Source organism: Capricornis sumatraensis, chromosome 1 (assembly GCF_032405125.1).
Source record: "Capricornis sumatraensis isolate serow.1 chromosome 1, serow.2, whole genome shotgun sequence".
Taxonomy (NCBI): Eukaryota; Metazoa; Chordata; class Mammalia; order Artiodactyla; family Bovidae; genus Capricornis; species Capricornis sumatraensis.
Window position 1 is genome coordinate 213,212,684 of NC_091069.1, and position 15,678 is coordinate 213,228,361.

The following is a 15,678-nucleotide window of genomic DNA, read 5'->3' on the forward strand; positions in this document are numbered from 1 at the left end:
AAAAGCACACTGTGACTACAAGGTCCATAACAAAAGCCCAGCTGGCCAGGAATATCCTGAGAATTCTTTGTTTTAGCACTGAAGTAAGAGCGTGGTTAATTTGGCAACTCTAGCTTGCCTTTTGGGGAAGATCTCCCACTTGGAAGGATTTCCCTTCTGGAGTCTGTACATTTTAACAGCCCACTTAATGTTGTTAAGATGGAGCCATAGATTCCAATAGGAACGATAGCCACAACTTTTTGTTTGCCTGGTTTAGAGTTTCACAGTTTACTTAGAAGCTTTGTAGACTGTTGATTTGTGTTTTATTAACTCAGAAACCAGAGATCATGTTGAGCCCTAATTGTTAACTCTAGACCTTGACCTGACAGTTGCTACCTGGTAATAGGTTTCATTGCCCTAAGACATTGCCTGTCTCCCTGGACCTCGGCTTTTATGTGATATAATAACCAAGAGTGAGAAGGTTTCTTAATTTGTGCCTTGTCTCCAGGCTGAATTCTAGCCATATTTCTTTCCAAAAGGAGAGTAGATGTCTTTGCTGGGAGGAAGGGCCTAGAAGGGAAGAGGGTACAGGTGGAAGAGATGAGGCATTCCTTCGGTCTCAAGTTTCTCATTTGCTCTTTCCTGCCACTGTCACTTGAGCATGGGGCACAGATTTGGCATTTACACAATTTGAACATTGCCATAGTTCAAAATTATTTAATTCCTAGTCACTCTATCTCCTGTAAAGATAAAAGTTAATGAGAGAGTGTTTTTGATGATTAAATGAGATCATGTATGTAAGACAAAAATACATGGTATCTATTGCTATGGCTATATCTATATTTAGGATTAAATGTGTATTTGGAAATGTGGAAACAGAATTTTCAGACTCAGGTCAGACTGAGGGGTCAAATATTGTGCTCAGGTGAAAGTATTAGGTGATACAAGTATGAACAGGTTAATTCTGCAGCTGACCTGAATTGAACAGAGCAAATGTGGGTGCATTTTAAAATTCATCACAGGACATTTCTGACGTAGGATTCACTATAACTTGGAAATTATAACAGCAATTATCAGTGTGTCTTTTTTTTGTTATTATGGCCAGGATGTTTTATTGGTGTTCTAGTGTTCCAGATTCACAAAAAAGATAATTACCCCACGTGAAGCTTTAGACCAATGTGAATTTTAAGAAATCTGTCTGTAATTTGAATAATGACAGAAGCTCATACAATCAGATTTTTAAAATATTGAATTAATTGTCCTAAACCTGTGTTGACAGCCAGTTTATTTCACTGGGTATCATGTTGCTGTAAAGAAACTTCCATATAACTTCCTTTAGAAACTTTTATTTCATTCCATTAGCTTTCAAATGTTTCTAGGAAAGGATGGCATTATGGATCTTTTTAAAAAAGTCTCTGGGCGCTCAGACTTCTGGTGAAAATGGTGTCATCAGTTCATATTTGGAAGGATAAGGCATACATTTGGCTCCAGGGAGATCAATAATTTATGAAATATATTTTTAAAAGATTTATCTGGACTCAAAAACAGGATAAACATCTCTGTGGGCCAGAAATGGAATAAAGAAGCAGAGTATGGCGTGAAGTCTCCAACCTACTTGACTCCTGGTCCAGAAGCAGGGAGGCAGAAGCAGAGCTGAGAGGGCCTCCTGCAGACTAATGGAGCAGAAAGGACTCGAAGAGAGATTAGGGGCCTGATCCAGGTCTCTTAAATCAAAGCCTGGGGCCTGGGGTTAGCTCTGTTCTCCCCTTCCTGAAAGAAAAACCTAGAACACTGTAGGCTTTAAAGAGAGACCCACAGGGTCACCACCTTCAGTCATGGCCCTCTTGGTTCTAGGGGGCCCGTCACTTAGATCTAGAGTTGTGCAGTACACAACCTGCAGCACCTACCTGTGGTCTTGCAGACAGAGCTCAGCCTTTTCACTGAAAGTACAGTTCACATTTTTGTCCTAAGTAAAAACTGAATGACTCCTGAGACCAGTGTTTCTCCTTCAGCCTTCGTAAGTAGAAGCGTTTTTCTTCATTATGCCAAGAATTACTGGGTCTAGGGGTCATATAGGTGTCTCCTAACCCCTCATTTGAACTGTGGTGTTGGAGAAGACTCTTGAGGGTCCCTTGGACTGCAAGGAGATCCAACCAGTCCATTCTGAAGGAGATCAACCCTGGGATTTCTTTGGAAGGAATGATGCTAAAGCTGAAACTCCAGTACTTTGGCCACCTCATGCGAAGAGTTGACTCATTGGAAAAGACTCTGATGCTGGGAGGGATTGGGGGCAGGAGGAGAAGGGGACAACAGAGGATGAGATGGCTGGATGGCATCACGGATTCGATGGACTTGAGTCTGAGTGAACTCCGGGAGATGGTGATGAACAGGGAGGCCTGGCATGCTGCAATTCATGGGATCGCAAAGAGTCGGACACGACTGAGCAACTGAACTGAACTGAACCCCTCATTGCTGAACCCAGACCACAGTAACTTCTTCCCTAAAGGATTCCAGCTCCTTTGAAGCACCTGCCATCAGACTACTACTCCCTTTTCAGTCATTTCCCACATTCATCAAAGAGTGAAGCAAATGTTATCAGTGTCTTTTTCTTTCTTTTTATTAAGACTTTTAAAAAAAAGTCTCAAAGATAAGGACTATTTTTATTTTAACATAATCATAGTAAATATTTCACATTTCTCTAGTTGTCTCCTAAGTCTGTCCCATTTCTTTAGCTGTTTTCTAATACATACATTTATGGTTGTTTGGTTTGTGTTAGGAGACAAAGTCCCACATTACATTTAGTTCATTTTTCTCTTCAGTCTTTTAAAATCTGGATCAATTCCTCATCATTTATGTATTTGTTTGTTTGTTTAAGAAACCAAGTCATTTGTTCTTTTGAATTTCCCACATTCTTCTGTTTGTATCCTTGTGGTATGAGTACATGTGACATTTTTATTTAGCTCCTGTATTTCCTGTATACTCGTGATTAGATTTAGAGCCTTGATAAATATATAAAGAATGCTTTGTACATGATGCTGTGTACTTCCTGTTGCCTCGAGACACGTATGTCTTATCTCTCTCTTAACTATGATGAGATTGATCAGCGTGTTTAGGTGTTATAAGTCTGATTCACCTGTCATATAGTTTCCCATTAGGTTTTTACTTTAATATTTTTAGCAGTCAAGGATGGTACTTATTTAGAACATTTAGCTAAAATCCTTCTATAATAGACTTTGCCTAGTCAACTATTTGTTACCCTGAAGTAAGACAAATTCTGATTATTTTCCTTTATTTATCAGTTTTCAAATAATGAGTTCATTTCCTGGCATTCCCAACGAGTTTCTTTGTTAGTGTTGATGATGATGTTATTATAAACTTGCAGATTTAAAAATTCTGGTATATCTCAATCCATTGCAGTCATTATTCTCTTTAATGCTTGAATGGTTCCATCTTTGCCCAGTTGACTCCTGTGTTCATTTGGGATGATTTCGGTAGCTTGCTTGCATTTCTGATAAGATGTTCTAGGTTTTTTATACATTTCCTATTCCAAACTTGGAATCAGCCATTTTTTAAAGAAAGCTTTGTTCCTTTGGGAGGGGAATGCTACCTAGATACCATGATCCAAGTTCTAGGTATGCTCATTGCTATTGGTTTGATCTTTACTCCTAGATAAAATATACTTTTTGACTGATAAAAATATATCATGAGTGTGTACTGAGCTTTCAAGTTCAAATTCAAGATTATGGCATTTTACTTCTGATTTGTTTTATTTGCAGTACTTTTCTCTTACAAGAAAATTTTGGTTGCTAAAGACATATATTCTAGAATATACCCTAAAATATAATTTAAAATAATAATCTCAATATTATTGCTGAATATTGTTTTACATTTTTTAATATGAATAAATCTATATATCGTCATAGCCTTCCCTTTATAAGATAAAAAGTATCATACTATACATACTTTTTGCATCTTGCACTTTTTATTTTACAATGTATTGTGGAGATCACTCCATAGATATTACTCAGTCCTTTTTATAGCTATGTGTTATTCTACTCTGTGAATGTAGTTTATTCAGCCTATCCCCTTATTGATACACATTTGGGTTGTTTTCAGTCTTTTGCTATTACCAGTAATGATGTATGTAGTAAGAGCCTATTTATATGTTATTTCATAATTTTGCCTGTTTGTTTTAGTATAGAATTCTAGAAGTAAGATTGCTAGGTCAAGGATTATGTGTGTATATAATTCTGCTATCTCTTGCATGGTGATGACTGATAGGGATAGGAGTTAGGAAATAGGTAATAAAAATATATGCCTTATAGATATAAGTACTTTGAGGAAGTACTTGTAAGAAGTTTGACTTTATCTTCCTATTTTTTCCATAGCCTTTTATTCTTCATTAATACTATAATTGTCATATCAATTTAGAAAGATGATAATATTTTGATGGAAATTTAGAGAAGTATTAACTTCTAGGTATAATTAATCTCTTTCAATTTTTTACCTCTTTATTTAATATCTTCTGGTATTAACCAGAGATTTCATAAATTTGTCTTTGGCCAATGTATTTTTTAATTTGTTGTAGATTATCTGTCAGTTTCAAAATTTTTGGCTGGTATTGCCAAACTTTAAAATCCTTGTAAACTTTATTCAGTTAACAAACTTTTATAACAGTTTTGACTATCATCGGCACATCTCTGTTTGTTAGTTGGTGCTTAGTTTTCTTATATGTTATCTCTGTGTTTTTACATATGGAAACATTTTCCACCTCTCTGTGTAGGTTGGCTTCTTCACTATGCAGTCAGTTTCTTTACTAACACCTCCTACTCCACTTTTGATTTTTGAAGTTATTATATCTCTTTTTTAGAACTTAAATTTTAAAGTAAAACCTAGCCCTAGAAAGAGGTATTCTCACTATTTTGAGCAGAAATCGTCTGATCTCTTTCCAGCTCCTATAAGCTATACTTCTTTGACTATATATTTCACTGTTCTAACACTGCACCACTGGTACCTCATACAAGTTGGCTTTCAGATTTAAAATCTCTATAGATCATTTTCTACTGATTTCTAACTTTTCTGTATCTGTACTTTTGTTCGTCAATTTTTGTACCCAAATATGATATCTTATGCCTGGTTCCTATTAAATTCTTCTTTCTATGGTTAGATAGCAAGAATGCCTTTTTAATTTTTTTTTCTTTTTTGGTGTGTTTCAGAATCTTGCTAACTTATCTAATTAAAAGTTTGATGTATTTTAATGTTGTTCGTTGGTATTTCCTTTTTCCTTGTTTAGGTTCGTAACGTTCTTAACGATGCAGTGGATTTACTGGAATTCCGTGATAGAGTCATTAAAGCCTCTTTGAACTATGCACACTTAGTTGTTTCAACATCTCTTCAGTGTTATGTGTTCTCGTAAGCATCTTACATTTCTTTAAAATCTAGAGTTTTGTCTATGAAAAAAAAATTATTTTCCAGCTATCATATTAACATGGTTTGGCTTAAACTTAACTTTCTCAAAAATGTCACCTATCTTGAACTTACTTCTAACTGAAGAGTGATAAAAAGTGAGCTATGAGCAGAGAAAATAGATATAATAGTTGTGCATCAAAGGTTAATAATCACTTTTATAATACAAAATACCTTCTCTGGGATAATGCTTGCTCTTATTTTACTCATAGCTCAAGGACTTTAGTATACTTTTATTTCAAAGCCCAGAGAAGTTTAGAAGCATCTGATAAATGGTATGAAAAGGAATCACCTAACCACTGGCAGAGAGGACAGCTTACAGCCTGACAGCAGGCTGAAAGATGTTCAGTAAAGACACAAGGAGGTGTTCAGGCTTAATATCATAGCCAAGGGTAATCATAAACGTTCATATCGATAATCCAGAGTTGTCCAGAAATGATGAAAGAAAATATTCAGTATACTTTGTGTTGGGCTTCCCTGGTGGGAAATTGCAAAATTACTGAAATTTAAGACATAATGTTTGAATCTGAAAGATTGATATCATTATTACTTGTTTTAGAGAGGTTGCCTTTTAAAATATTTACCTAAGGTTTAGAAGCTGTTATTTAATTTTTTTCTCGTCTACCTTTCTCACACCAGTTAATACATATCAAAATATTAAATTGCTTTTCTTTTCTGATTTAACATTTCTTCCCCTCTCTTGTTGGCAAGACATTCACTAAGGTACAAAATATTTATTAAAGTGGAATTCAGTGCACAGTAGTGGAAATGAAGTAGTACTGAGAGCCATCATACCAAAATATATTTCACTTAATTATTATAAAAATACCTGGTATTTTAGATAATAACAACCATTCTTTACTGAGGACTGTTATACTATCTTTTATGTTCATGATCTGATTTACTCTGTGTGTTGAATATTATTATTATTCCCATTTTACAAAGTGAAGAAACTGAAGGATGCAGAGGTAATTAAATATTAATAATACCCTGGGCCAAACTACGTAACTTCTTTACTAAAGGAAGAGCTGAGATTTTAATCCAAGTTCCTAATAACTGTTGTTTCTTTTTCAGTAATAAAAATATAATTTAAAAAATAAACCTGCAAACAATATACTGGTTTTATGGAAAGAAGTTCCAAAGAAAATCACATATGAGCATTCTATGTTAAATTTTCACTTGATTTCTCAAATAGTTGTATAGAAAATTCCCTTCTGATCAACATTTAGTTTAAGGAGTTTATATCTCCATGACATGTGTATGTATCTTAGTTGTCAAGAATCTCAGATATTTTGTAAGGGGACATGGGAAAAAAACCCTCATACTTACTGTTCTTTTTAGCTCTCTTGACAAAGAATGAAAGTTAATTCTAATGACTGCATAAATGAAGCATGTGTGATGTTTTTTCTAAACTACAAAAGTACATAGCTTTATCATACCTGTGAACCTCAGACTTGCCAATTATTGGTAGCTGTTTATTCACTATTTGGCTTTATGCATGCATTTACTTACTGAAATGGGTATCAGGCTCTGCGTTAGCCACAATTAATTTCGAGCAATGTGCCTGCTTACTGCAACCTTTCCCTTCCCCCATCTTCTGGATTTGCATATGAGATTTAAAGAATTAGATTTAAAGAATTAGTCCTATGAAAGTAATTGAAAGAAGTTTAGAATATATAGGAATAATAAAACATTTTAAACTATCAAGCAACTTTGATTATTTGAGGATGAGTTTTTCAGTTTGTAATGTCCTTTCTGCCCATCCCTATCTTTGAATTAAACTACATCATGAAACTCATAGGAGTTATTTGTTCATTTGTTTTATCCATTTGTTCAGTAAGCATAGTCATAGCTTACTTGTATATAGAATTTTACAGTTACAGGCTGTTTCACAGAAATCTTCATTTCCTCAACACTTACACTGGGAGACCAATAGGAAAAGTGATCATGTTATTGTTATTATAGTTTTTAGTCAGTATCTGCTACACAATAGGCAGTTAATTAGACACTTTAGGTAAGACATCATTATCACCATTTTACAAATAATGAAACTGTTGTTTAGGAGGTTAAGCTTATTAAGATCATAAGGCTGACAGGTAGTGAAACCAGATTTCTAATCCTGATCTGTCTAGCCAAAACCCCATCCTCTCAAGAGGGAGGGGACATATGTATACTTATGGCTGATTTATGTTGATGTATGGCAGAAGCCAATATAATATTGTAAAGCAATTATCTCTCAATTAAAAATAAATAAATTAAAAAAAAGAATGTTCATAGCATCACAATTCATAAGAATCAAAACCTGAAATCAACCAAATGTCCATCAACATTAGAATAGATAAACAAACTGTGTCATATCCATGCAATAAAATATTACATAATAATGACCAAAAATAAAACCCCATCCTCTTTTCACTATGCTATGCTGCTACTGTTTTTCAAAAGAGAAACATTAGATGACATGCTCAAATCACAGAGCTAATAAATGACAGAACATGAACTTATGACTCCTCAGTTCACAAGTTGTGGTTCCTAGAATAAACATTTATGGAGTACTTACTATGTGCTAGGTGCTGGGAACACAGACTCCACTTTCTAGTCAGGTATACAAATGTGTAAGTGAATAATTTCAGAACAACGCACTAAGCGCTATAATAGAATGATTGTACAGAGTTACTGTGAAACTAAAGATACTTTGTTTAAAATGAGTACCCATCTACTTATTAAAAAGTATTTTAAGTGTAAATAAGTATACATTTTATTTGTCTTTCAGTACAAAGAACTGGAATACACCACTTATATTTGATCTCAAGGAAGGAACTGTTAGTTTAATTCTGCAAGCAGAAAGGTAATTTATTTATCATGTTTCACTATTGAATTTTGGGTTAAAATATTTTAAATTGCAGTAAAGTACTCTTTAAAGTATGCCATTTACAGGATGGTATGTTCTGAAATCACTGGTACACCGGAATCAATCTGTTTCTTCTATTTATTTTAAAAGAAAAGAAAAAGTAAGAGAATAAACTCTTAGATCAGTAGTTCTAAATTCTTTGGTCTCAAAATTTCTTTACATCCTTAAAGTTATTGAGGTCTATATGTGGGTTATATGTGTTGGCCTTTACTATGCTAGAAATCCTTCAAGCAAGACTTCAACACTACGTGAACTGAGAACTTCCAAGGCAGAGGAACTAGAGATCAAATTGCCAACATCCATTGGATCATGGAAAAAGCAAGAGGATTCCAGGAAAACATCTACTTCTGCTTCATTGACTACGCTAAAGCCTTTGACCATGTGGATTCCAACAAACTGTGGAAAATTCTTAAAGAGATGGGAATACTGGACCATTGTAACTTGTTTCCTAAGAAACTTGTTATGTAGGACAAGAAGCAACAGTTAGAACCAGACATGGAACAGCAGACTTGTTCAAAATTAGAAAGAAGTCTGTCAAACCTGTATATTGTCAACCTGCTTATTTAACTTATATTCAGAGTATTTCAACCAAAATGCCAGGCTGGATGAATCACAAGCCGGAATCAAGATTGCTGGGAGAAATATCAATAACCTCAGATGTGCAAATGATACCACCCTAATGGCAGAAAGCAAAGAGGAACTGAAGAGCCTCTTGAAAGAGGAGAGTGAAAAAGCTGGCTTAAACCTCAACATTCAAAAAACTAAGATCCTGACATCTGGTTCCATCACTTTTTGGCAAATAGATGGGGGGGAAAATGGAAACAGTGGCAGATTTTATTTTCTTAGCCTCCAAAATCACTGCAGATGGTGACTACAAGCCATGAAATTAAAAGACTCTTGCTCCTTGGAAGGAAAATTATGACAAACCTAGACAGTATATTAAAAAGCAAAGACATCACTTTGCTGACAAAGATCCATATAATCAAAGCTATGGTTTTTCCGTTAGTCATGTGCAGATGTGAGAGTTGGACCATAATGAAGGCTGAGCGCCAAAGAATTGACGCTTTTGAACTGTGGTGCTGGAGAAGACTCTTGAGAGTCCCTTGGACAGCAAGGAGATCAAACCAGTCAATCCTAAAGGAAATCAACCCTGAATAGCCATTGGAAGGACTGATGCTAAAGCTGAAACTATTAATACTTTGGCCTCCTGATATGAAGAGTCAACTCATTGGAAAAGACCTTAAAGCTGGGAAAGACTGAGGACAGAAGGAGGAGGGGGCAACAGAGGATGGCATTACTGACTCAGTGGACTTGAATCTGAGCAAACTCTTGGGAGATAGTGAAGGACAGGGGAGCTTGGCATGATGCAGTCCGTGGGGTCACAAAGAGTCAAACATGACTTAGCAACTGAACAAGAACAAAATACCAGAAAGTAAAATTGAGAGATTTAAAAGGTATCAATTTATTATAAATGATACGAATAAACTTATTACAAGTAAACATCAGTAATGATGAGAGAATGACAGTGAAACAGGCAAATTACTATAACATAGTTTTGACCTCATTGTTCCCATATTTTCTGTCTTGTATTTGTTTTAAAATACTGATTGAAGTTCATTCAATTTATGAGGCACTACTAGGCTGTGATCTGGAGTTTGAAAAACAATATTCTCTACCAAAACTTTGTGTGTACAGGACTGAGAAACTCTAGGCCAATTAACTGGAGTAAATTAGTAATAGCTATTACTCAGGAACCCACATTTTCCCATGAAAATGATTAATCAATCTGTCACGTACAGTGGTACCCTACTGAATCAGAGGTCAGAGTTAGAAAGTTAAACTCTATAAAAGCAGGAATAAAGCATGAAAATATAATCTGCAATTACTTAAGATTGACACCCATGAAATCTTTTCACTAAAACGATTTATTACCTCATTCCTTTAATCACCATTTAGGCAGCTCTTGAGAGTGTTATTATCAGGTTTTCTAGGCCATTTGTTGTTGTGTAGTTGCTAGATTGTGTGTGACTCTTTTGCGACCCTTACGCACCACAGCCTGCCAGGCTCTTCTGTCCATGGGATTTCCCAGGCAAGAATACTGGAGTGGATTGCTATTTCCTACTCTGAGATATTTTCCCAACCCAGGGATCGAACTTGTGTCCCCTGCATCTCCTGCATTGGCAGGTGGATTCATTACCACTGCCCTACCCGGGAAGCCCATAGCCTTCTACAAATAGCCAGATAATGAATGCTGGTGGGCTATTAGAATCTGGCACAATGACAGGAAGAAAGTGACTGTTGGCAAGGGAGCATGGAGAAAAACTAATGGCACAGAGCCTTTTTTTTTTTTTTTGAAACACAACTTTATTCTGATTTTAAACGAAAAAGAATGGGAATGACAGTAACAAACAAGATTCCACCTCTCAATATTGTCGTGTGACTATAGCAGTCATATTTGAAACTCAAGGAGGAAACAACTATGTTCCGAAACACATATTTAGGTCCAAAAAATGAAGGTATTTCTTTTTTAATTGCCATATTCACTTGAAAGCCCATCCATCTCCTTCCACATCCAAAGATTAAACACATGTTCTTCTTCAGTTCAGTTCAGTTGCTCAGTCGTGTCCGACTCTTTGCAATCCTATGAATCACAGCATGCCAGGCCTCCCTGTCCATCACCAACTCCCGGAGTTCACTCAGACTCATGTCCATCGAGTCAGTGATGCCATCCAGCCATCTCATCCTCTGTTGTCCCCTTCTCCTCCTGCCCCCAATCCCTCCCAGCATCAGAATCTTTTCCAATGAGTCAACTCTTTGCATGAGATGGCCAAAGTACTGGAGTTTCAGCTTTAGCATCATTCCTTCCAAAGAAATCCCAGGGCTGATCCCCTTCAGAATGGACTGGTTGGATCTCTTTGCAGTCCAAGGGACTCTCAAGAGTCTTCTCCAACACCACAGTTCGAAAGCTTCAGTTCTTCGGTGCTCAGCTTTCTTCACAGTCCAACTCTCACATCTGTACATGACCACAGGAAAAACCATAGCATTGACTAGATGGACCTTTGTTGGCAAAGTAATGTCTCTGCTTTTCAATATGCTATCTAGGTTGGTCATAACTTTCCTTCCAAGGGATAAGCGTCTTTTAATTTCATGGCTGCAGTCACCATCTGCAGTGATTTTGGAGCCCAAAATATAAAGTCTGACACTGTTTCCACTGTTTCCCCATCTATTTCCCATGAAGTGATGGGACCAGATGCCATGATCTTCGTTTTCTGAATGTTGAGCTTTAAGCCAGCTTTTTCACTCTCCACTTTCACTTTCATCAAAAGGCTTTTTAGTTCCTCTTCACTTTCTGCCATAAGGGTGGTGTCATCTGTATATCTGAGGTTATTGATATTTCTTCTGGCAATCTTGATTCCAGCTTGTGCTTCTTCCAGCCCAGCGTTCTTAGCTATATAATAAAGTGGCAAACACGTTGCATCACTGACATCACAAGACAGTTGCCTATAAAACTAGACTTCTGACACTGGGCTCCAGCTTCACTTTCTCACAGGTCATCATCTTCACCTGGGAGAGCAGTTGTCTGAGCAACCTCTAAATCGTTCCTGTGCTGTGCTGCCAAGACCGGGGCCATGACCACCTCTGGCGGGGCAAGAGCAGGCATGGCAACAAACTCCAAGTTAGGGTCTCTGATCAGTTTTCTAGCAAACCAGAGGAAGGGCTTTTCAAAGTTATAGTTACTTTTGGCAGAAATGTCATACTACTGAAGATTCTTCTTGCAGTGGAAGACAATTGACTTTTCCTTAATCTTTCTGTCCTTAATATCCACTTGGTTGCCACACAACACAGTTGGGATGTTCTCACACACTCATACCAGATCTCTGTGCCAGTTAGGCACATTCTTGTCAGTTAACTCTCGATGTTACATCAAACATTACAATGGCACACTGAGCTTGTATATAATAGCCATCTCTCAGTCCACCAAGCTTCTCCTGACCAGCTGTATCCCATACACTGAACTTAATCGGTCCTCTGTTGGTATGGAACACAAGAGGATGGACCTTAACACCCAAGGTAGCCACATACTTCTCAAATTCACCAGTCAGATGACATTTCATGAATGTAGTTTTTCCAGTACCACCATCCCCAACCAAAACAAGTTTGAACTGAACTTGGGGCTCTAATTGGGCAGCCATTTCAGTGTTACTTCCAGAAGTGTGTCTCTCTGCCCGTCTGACTAAGGGCTGGAAAGATGGCGGAAGCATAGCACCAACAGATTCTCCTAAGTATCAAAGCTATCAGTTGCACAGTTGCTGAAGAGTATGATCATCATATTGATGACCCTGAGTGATCAAGAAAATAATTGCATCAGATTTTCTACCAGGTGTTTAATGATATTGAACCAGTGATTGATTGATTGATTGATATGATAAATTTTGCAAACAAAAAGACATCTTTGCTAGTTAAAAGGTAAGATGTCAGCTATCTAAAAAACCATAATTTTGAAATTCTTTTTTACTTGAATAGTTCCAAATTTATTTCTTTATACAGTATTTATAAATGCATATTGAGTATGCTCTTAGTAAAGTCATATGTTAATAGCGTAAATGATTAGATAATTAAAGAATATTTTATTTACTAACCATTGCTGGCCATATCTGTACATTAGAAATGTTTGCCCCTTGGAATGGTGTTTATTCACAGGAAGTTAAAACTTTAGTGTGTTGTTTAGAAGAGGACATGCTTTTATAACTGAGACAAAAAAAGAGTATATACTAGTATGATGTGTCACTTGTCAACATTAGCAAATATTGTTTTCATAATGTGTAAGGGCCAAATCCTTCAATTAAATAAACCACGCAGCAGTACTCAAGTATTCATTTAATTCAAGTGTACATTTTTGGTATTCATTGTATACTAACTTTTGTTTGTCTTGATGTTTATTTCCTAATGGTTTCCACAGCAAAAAGGAACAGTTAGCAATTCTTGAATCAAGAAATAGTTCTGGGGAATTCCCTGGCCATCCAGTGGTTAGGATTTGGCTCTTTCACTGCTGAGGGCCCGGGTTCAATCCCTAGTTGGAGAACTAAGATACCATAAGCTGGATGGTGTGATCCAAAAAAAAGAAAAGTTCTGAATCAAGGATATTAATAGCTTGAACATAAAGTTTTAAGAAGTAATGATATGTTCAGCTTTGAAGAAACAGACTCTCCCATATAGCAATAGTATGAGTGTAAATCAGTAAACCTTTTAAAGGGGAGTTTAACAACATATGTTATATTTTTAAAAGTATATGCCCTTTGATCCAGTTATTGCATTTTTAGGATTTATATTAAGGAAATAAGCAATGTAAACATACAGAGATGTGTATATACCTTAGACATTCTTTAAGAGTGAATAATTTGAAATAAAATAAATGTCCATCAGGAAAGAGTTAATTAAGTTCTATCCATACTTTGCCATAAGTTATCTCTACAGAGGTAAGAAGATTGCAAGAGATCTTTTACTTTCTCTGTATTATTTGAATTGTTTTTTTTGTAATGTTTTTAAAATTTCAAAGGAAAAAATAACAGCCATAAAATGTTTACATTTTGACTTAAAAAATAAACATGGAGAAGGAAATGGCAACCTACTCCAGTATTCTTGCCTGGAGAATCCCAGGGACGATGGATCCTGGTGGGCTGCTGTCTGTGGGGTCGCACAGAGTCGGACACGACTGAAGCGACTTAGCAGCAGCAGCAGTTATAGCTACATTTAATAGCCATTTAATCAGTCTTGATCAACTTATATTTTGAAAGCCCTCCAATAACTGAAAAAATGAACAGTCTAATGACTGAGTAACATACTTTAAAAATAAATAAATAAATAAACAACACAGGATACTATGTCTTGAATAGAGCTGTCATCACAGCAAATAAACCCAACTACCTGATACTAAAAACAGATTTTTAGATATGAATACATTTATTCATGGTTACAGTATTGTTTTAAAATCAAAGCTTCTTATTTTAATAAATGCTCATTCTGATGTTAATTTTTGAGTCATTTTCACTGTTTAAGACTCTGCCTAGTATTTAATCTAATACTGTAATTTAATGATCCTTAGCATAATCTTTTATTGTAAAATATGTGTTAATACTGTTTCATAAAACAAATAGCATCTGTCATTAAAAGATTTACTGAATTGTAAATTACATGATTTTTTTATTGCTTTAGTATAGATATGCCTCTTTAGGAAAGGAAATGAATTATAATTATAATATTAAAGGAATCAAAACTTTATAATGTGGTGATTATGGACATTTTCATTTTTCTTTTCCTACCTCCATCAAAAAACAAAAACCTAGAAAACAAAACAATGAAATGTTGACTTTTTGGGTTGTTTTTATATTTCATTCTTTATATATCTATGTCTTATTATTGTTTTAATTGAAGATTTAGATATTTCCAAAGCATAAAATATTTTCTAATATAAAAATGAAATTATAGTATATCCTACTTGAGAATACATCTTTATTCTGTATTTTTTAGACATTTTCTTCTTGTAGATGGTGGTGGTATCTATTTATATTCTTATGAAGGGCGCTTCCTTTCCTCTCCAAAATTTCCTGGAATGAGAACAGATATTCTAAATGCACAGACTGTCTCTCTGAGTAATGATACCATAGCAATAAAAGACAAAGCTGATGAAAAAAGTAAGTGCATTTTTATAATTTTCAATGAAATTTATTAAAATTTTCATCAATTGACTTTCATTTTCTCATCTATTAATATGTTGACTTTATATGGAAGAATGATGAGCTTTCTAATTTGTCCTAATCATGAATTAAAGAACTAAAGTTGTCGTATTATTTCCAGTTGATGGAACAAATAAATATTGTCACAACATAAAAGCTTAGTGATAAGAAGTAAATCTATATATTCAGTAGCTATTCAGTAATGGTTTTAATTCAAGACTGTGAGTCCTAAAAATGTATGTTAATTTTTAAGTTTATTGAAAGCATTTCCTTTTTCTTTCTTTAGTAACATAGTAAATATTGTGCTTCATGGTACTATTTATTTTGCTTATATATATTCATGTATTTTTTATACTTACATATTTTTAAACTAAGGAAGTAGGAGAAAGTTACAAATAATTTTTGATTTTCATATAAAAATTTAGGCCACATTACTGTTTATAAATAAATTTAAGTATGTCAGGTGTTTTAGAATGCCACAGTATGAGTAAAACTGTTTTCTTAAGGCAATGCTGTATCATAACATGTATCCAGCAAATAATAATGAGTGCTTCCTGTGTGCCAGGTAGTCTTCTAGAAGTTGAGGAT

At 35.2% G+C, this 15,678-nt stretch overlaps 1 protein-coding gene and 1 pseudogene across 1 annotated transcript in view; one reads left to right on the top strand and one right to left on the bottom strand.

Moving 5' to 3' along the window:
- IFT80 (intraflagellar transport 80) overlaps window positions 1-15,678 on the top strand; it is a 119,584-nt gene that overhangs the window by 66,095 nt on the left and 37,811 nt on the right. Inside the window, exons 9-11 of the mRNA XM_068975747.1 lie at window positions 5,273-5,391; window positions 8,219-8,293; window positions 14,885-15,048. Coding sequence (XP_068831848.1) covers window positions 5,273-5,391; window positions 8,219-8,293; window positions 14,885-15,048 — 358 coding nt within the window. The remainder of the gene's footprint in view (window positions 1-5,272; window positions 5,392-8,218; window positions 8,294-14,884; window positions 15,049-15,678) is intronic.
- On the bottom strand, window positions 11,901-12,549 carry LOC138087014 (GTP-binding nuclear protein Ran-like; annotated as a pseudogene).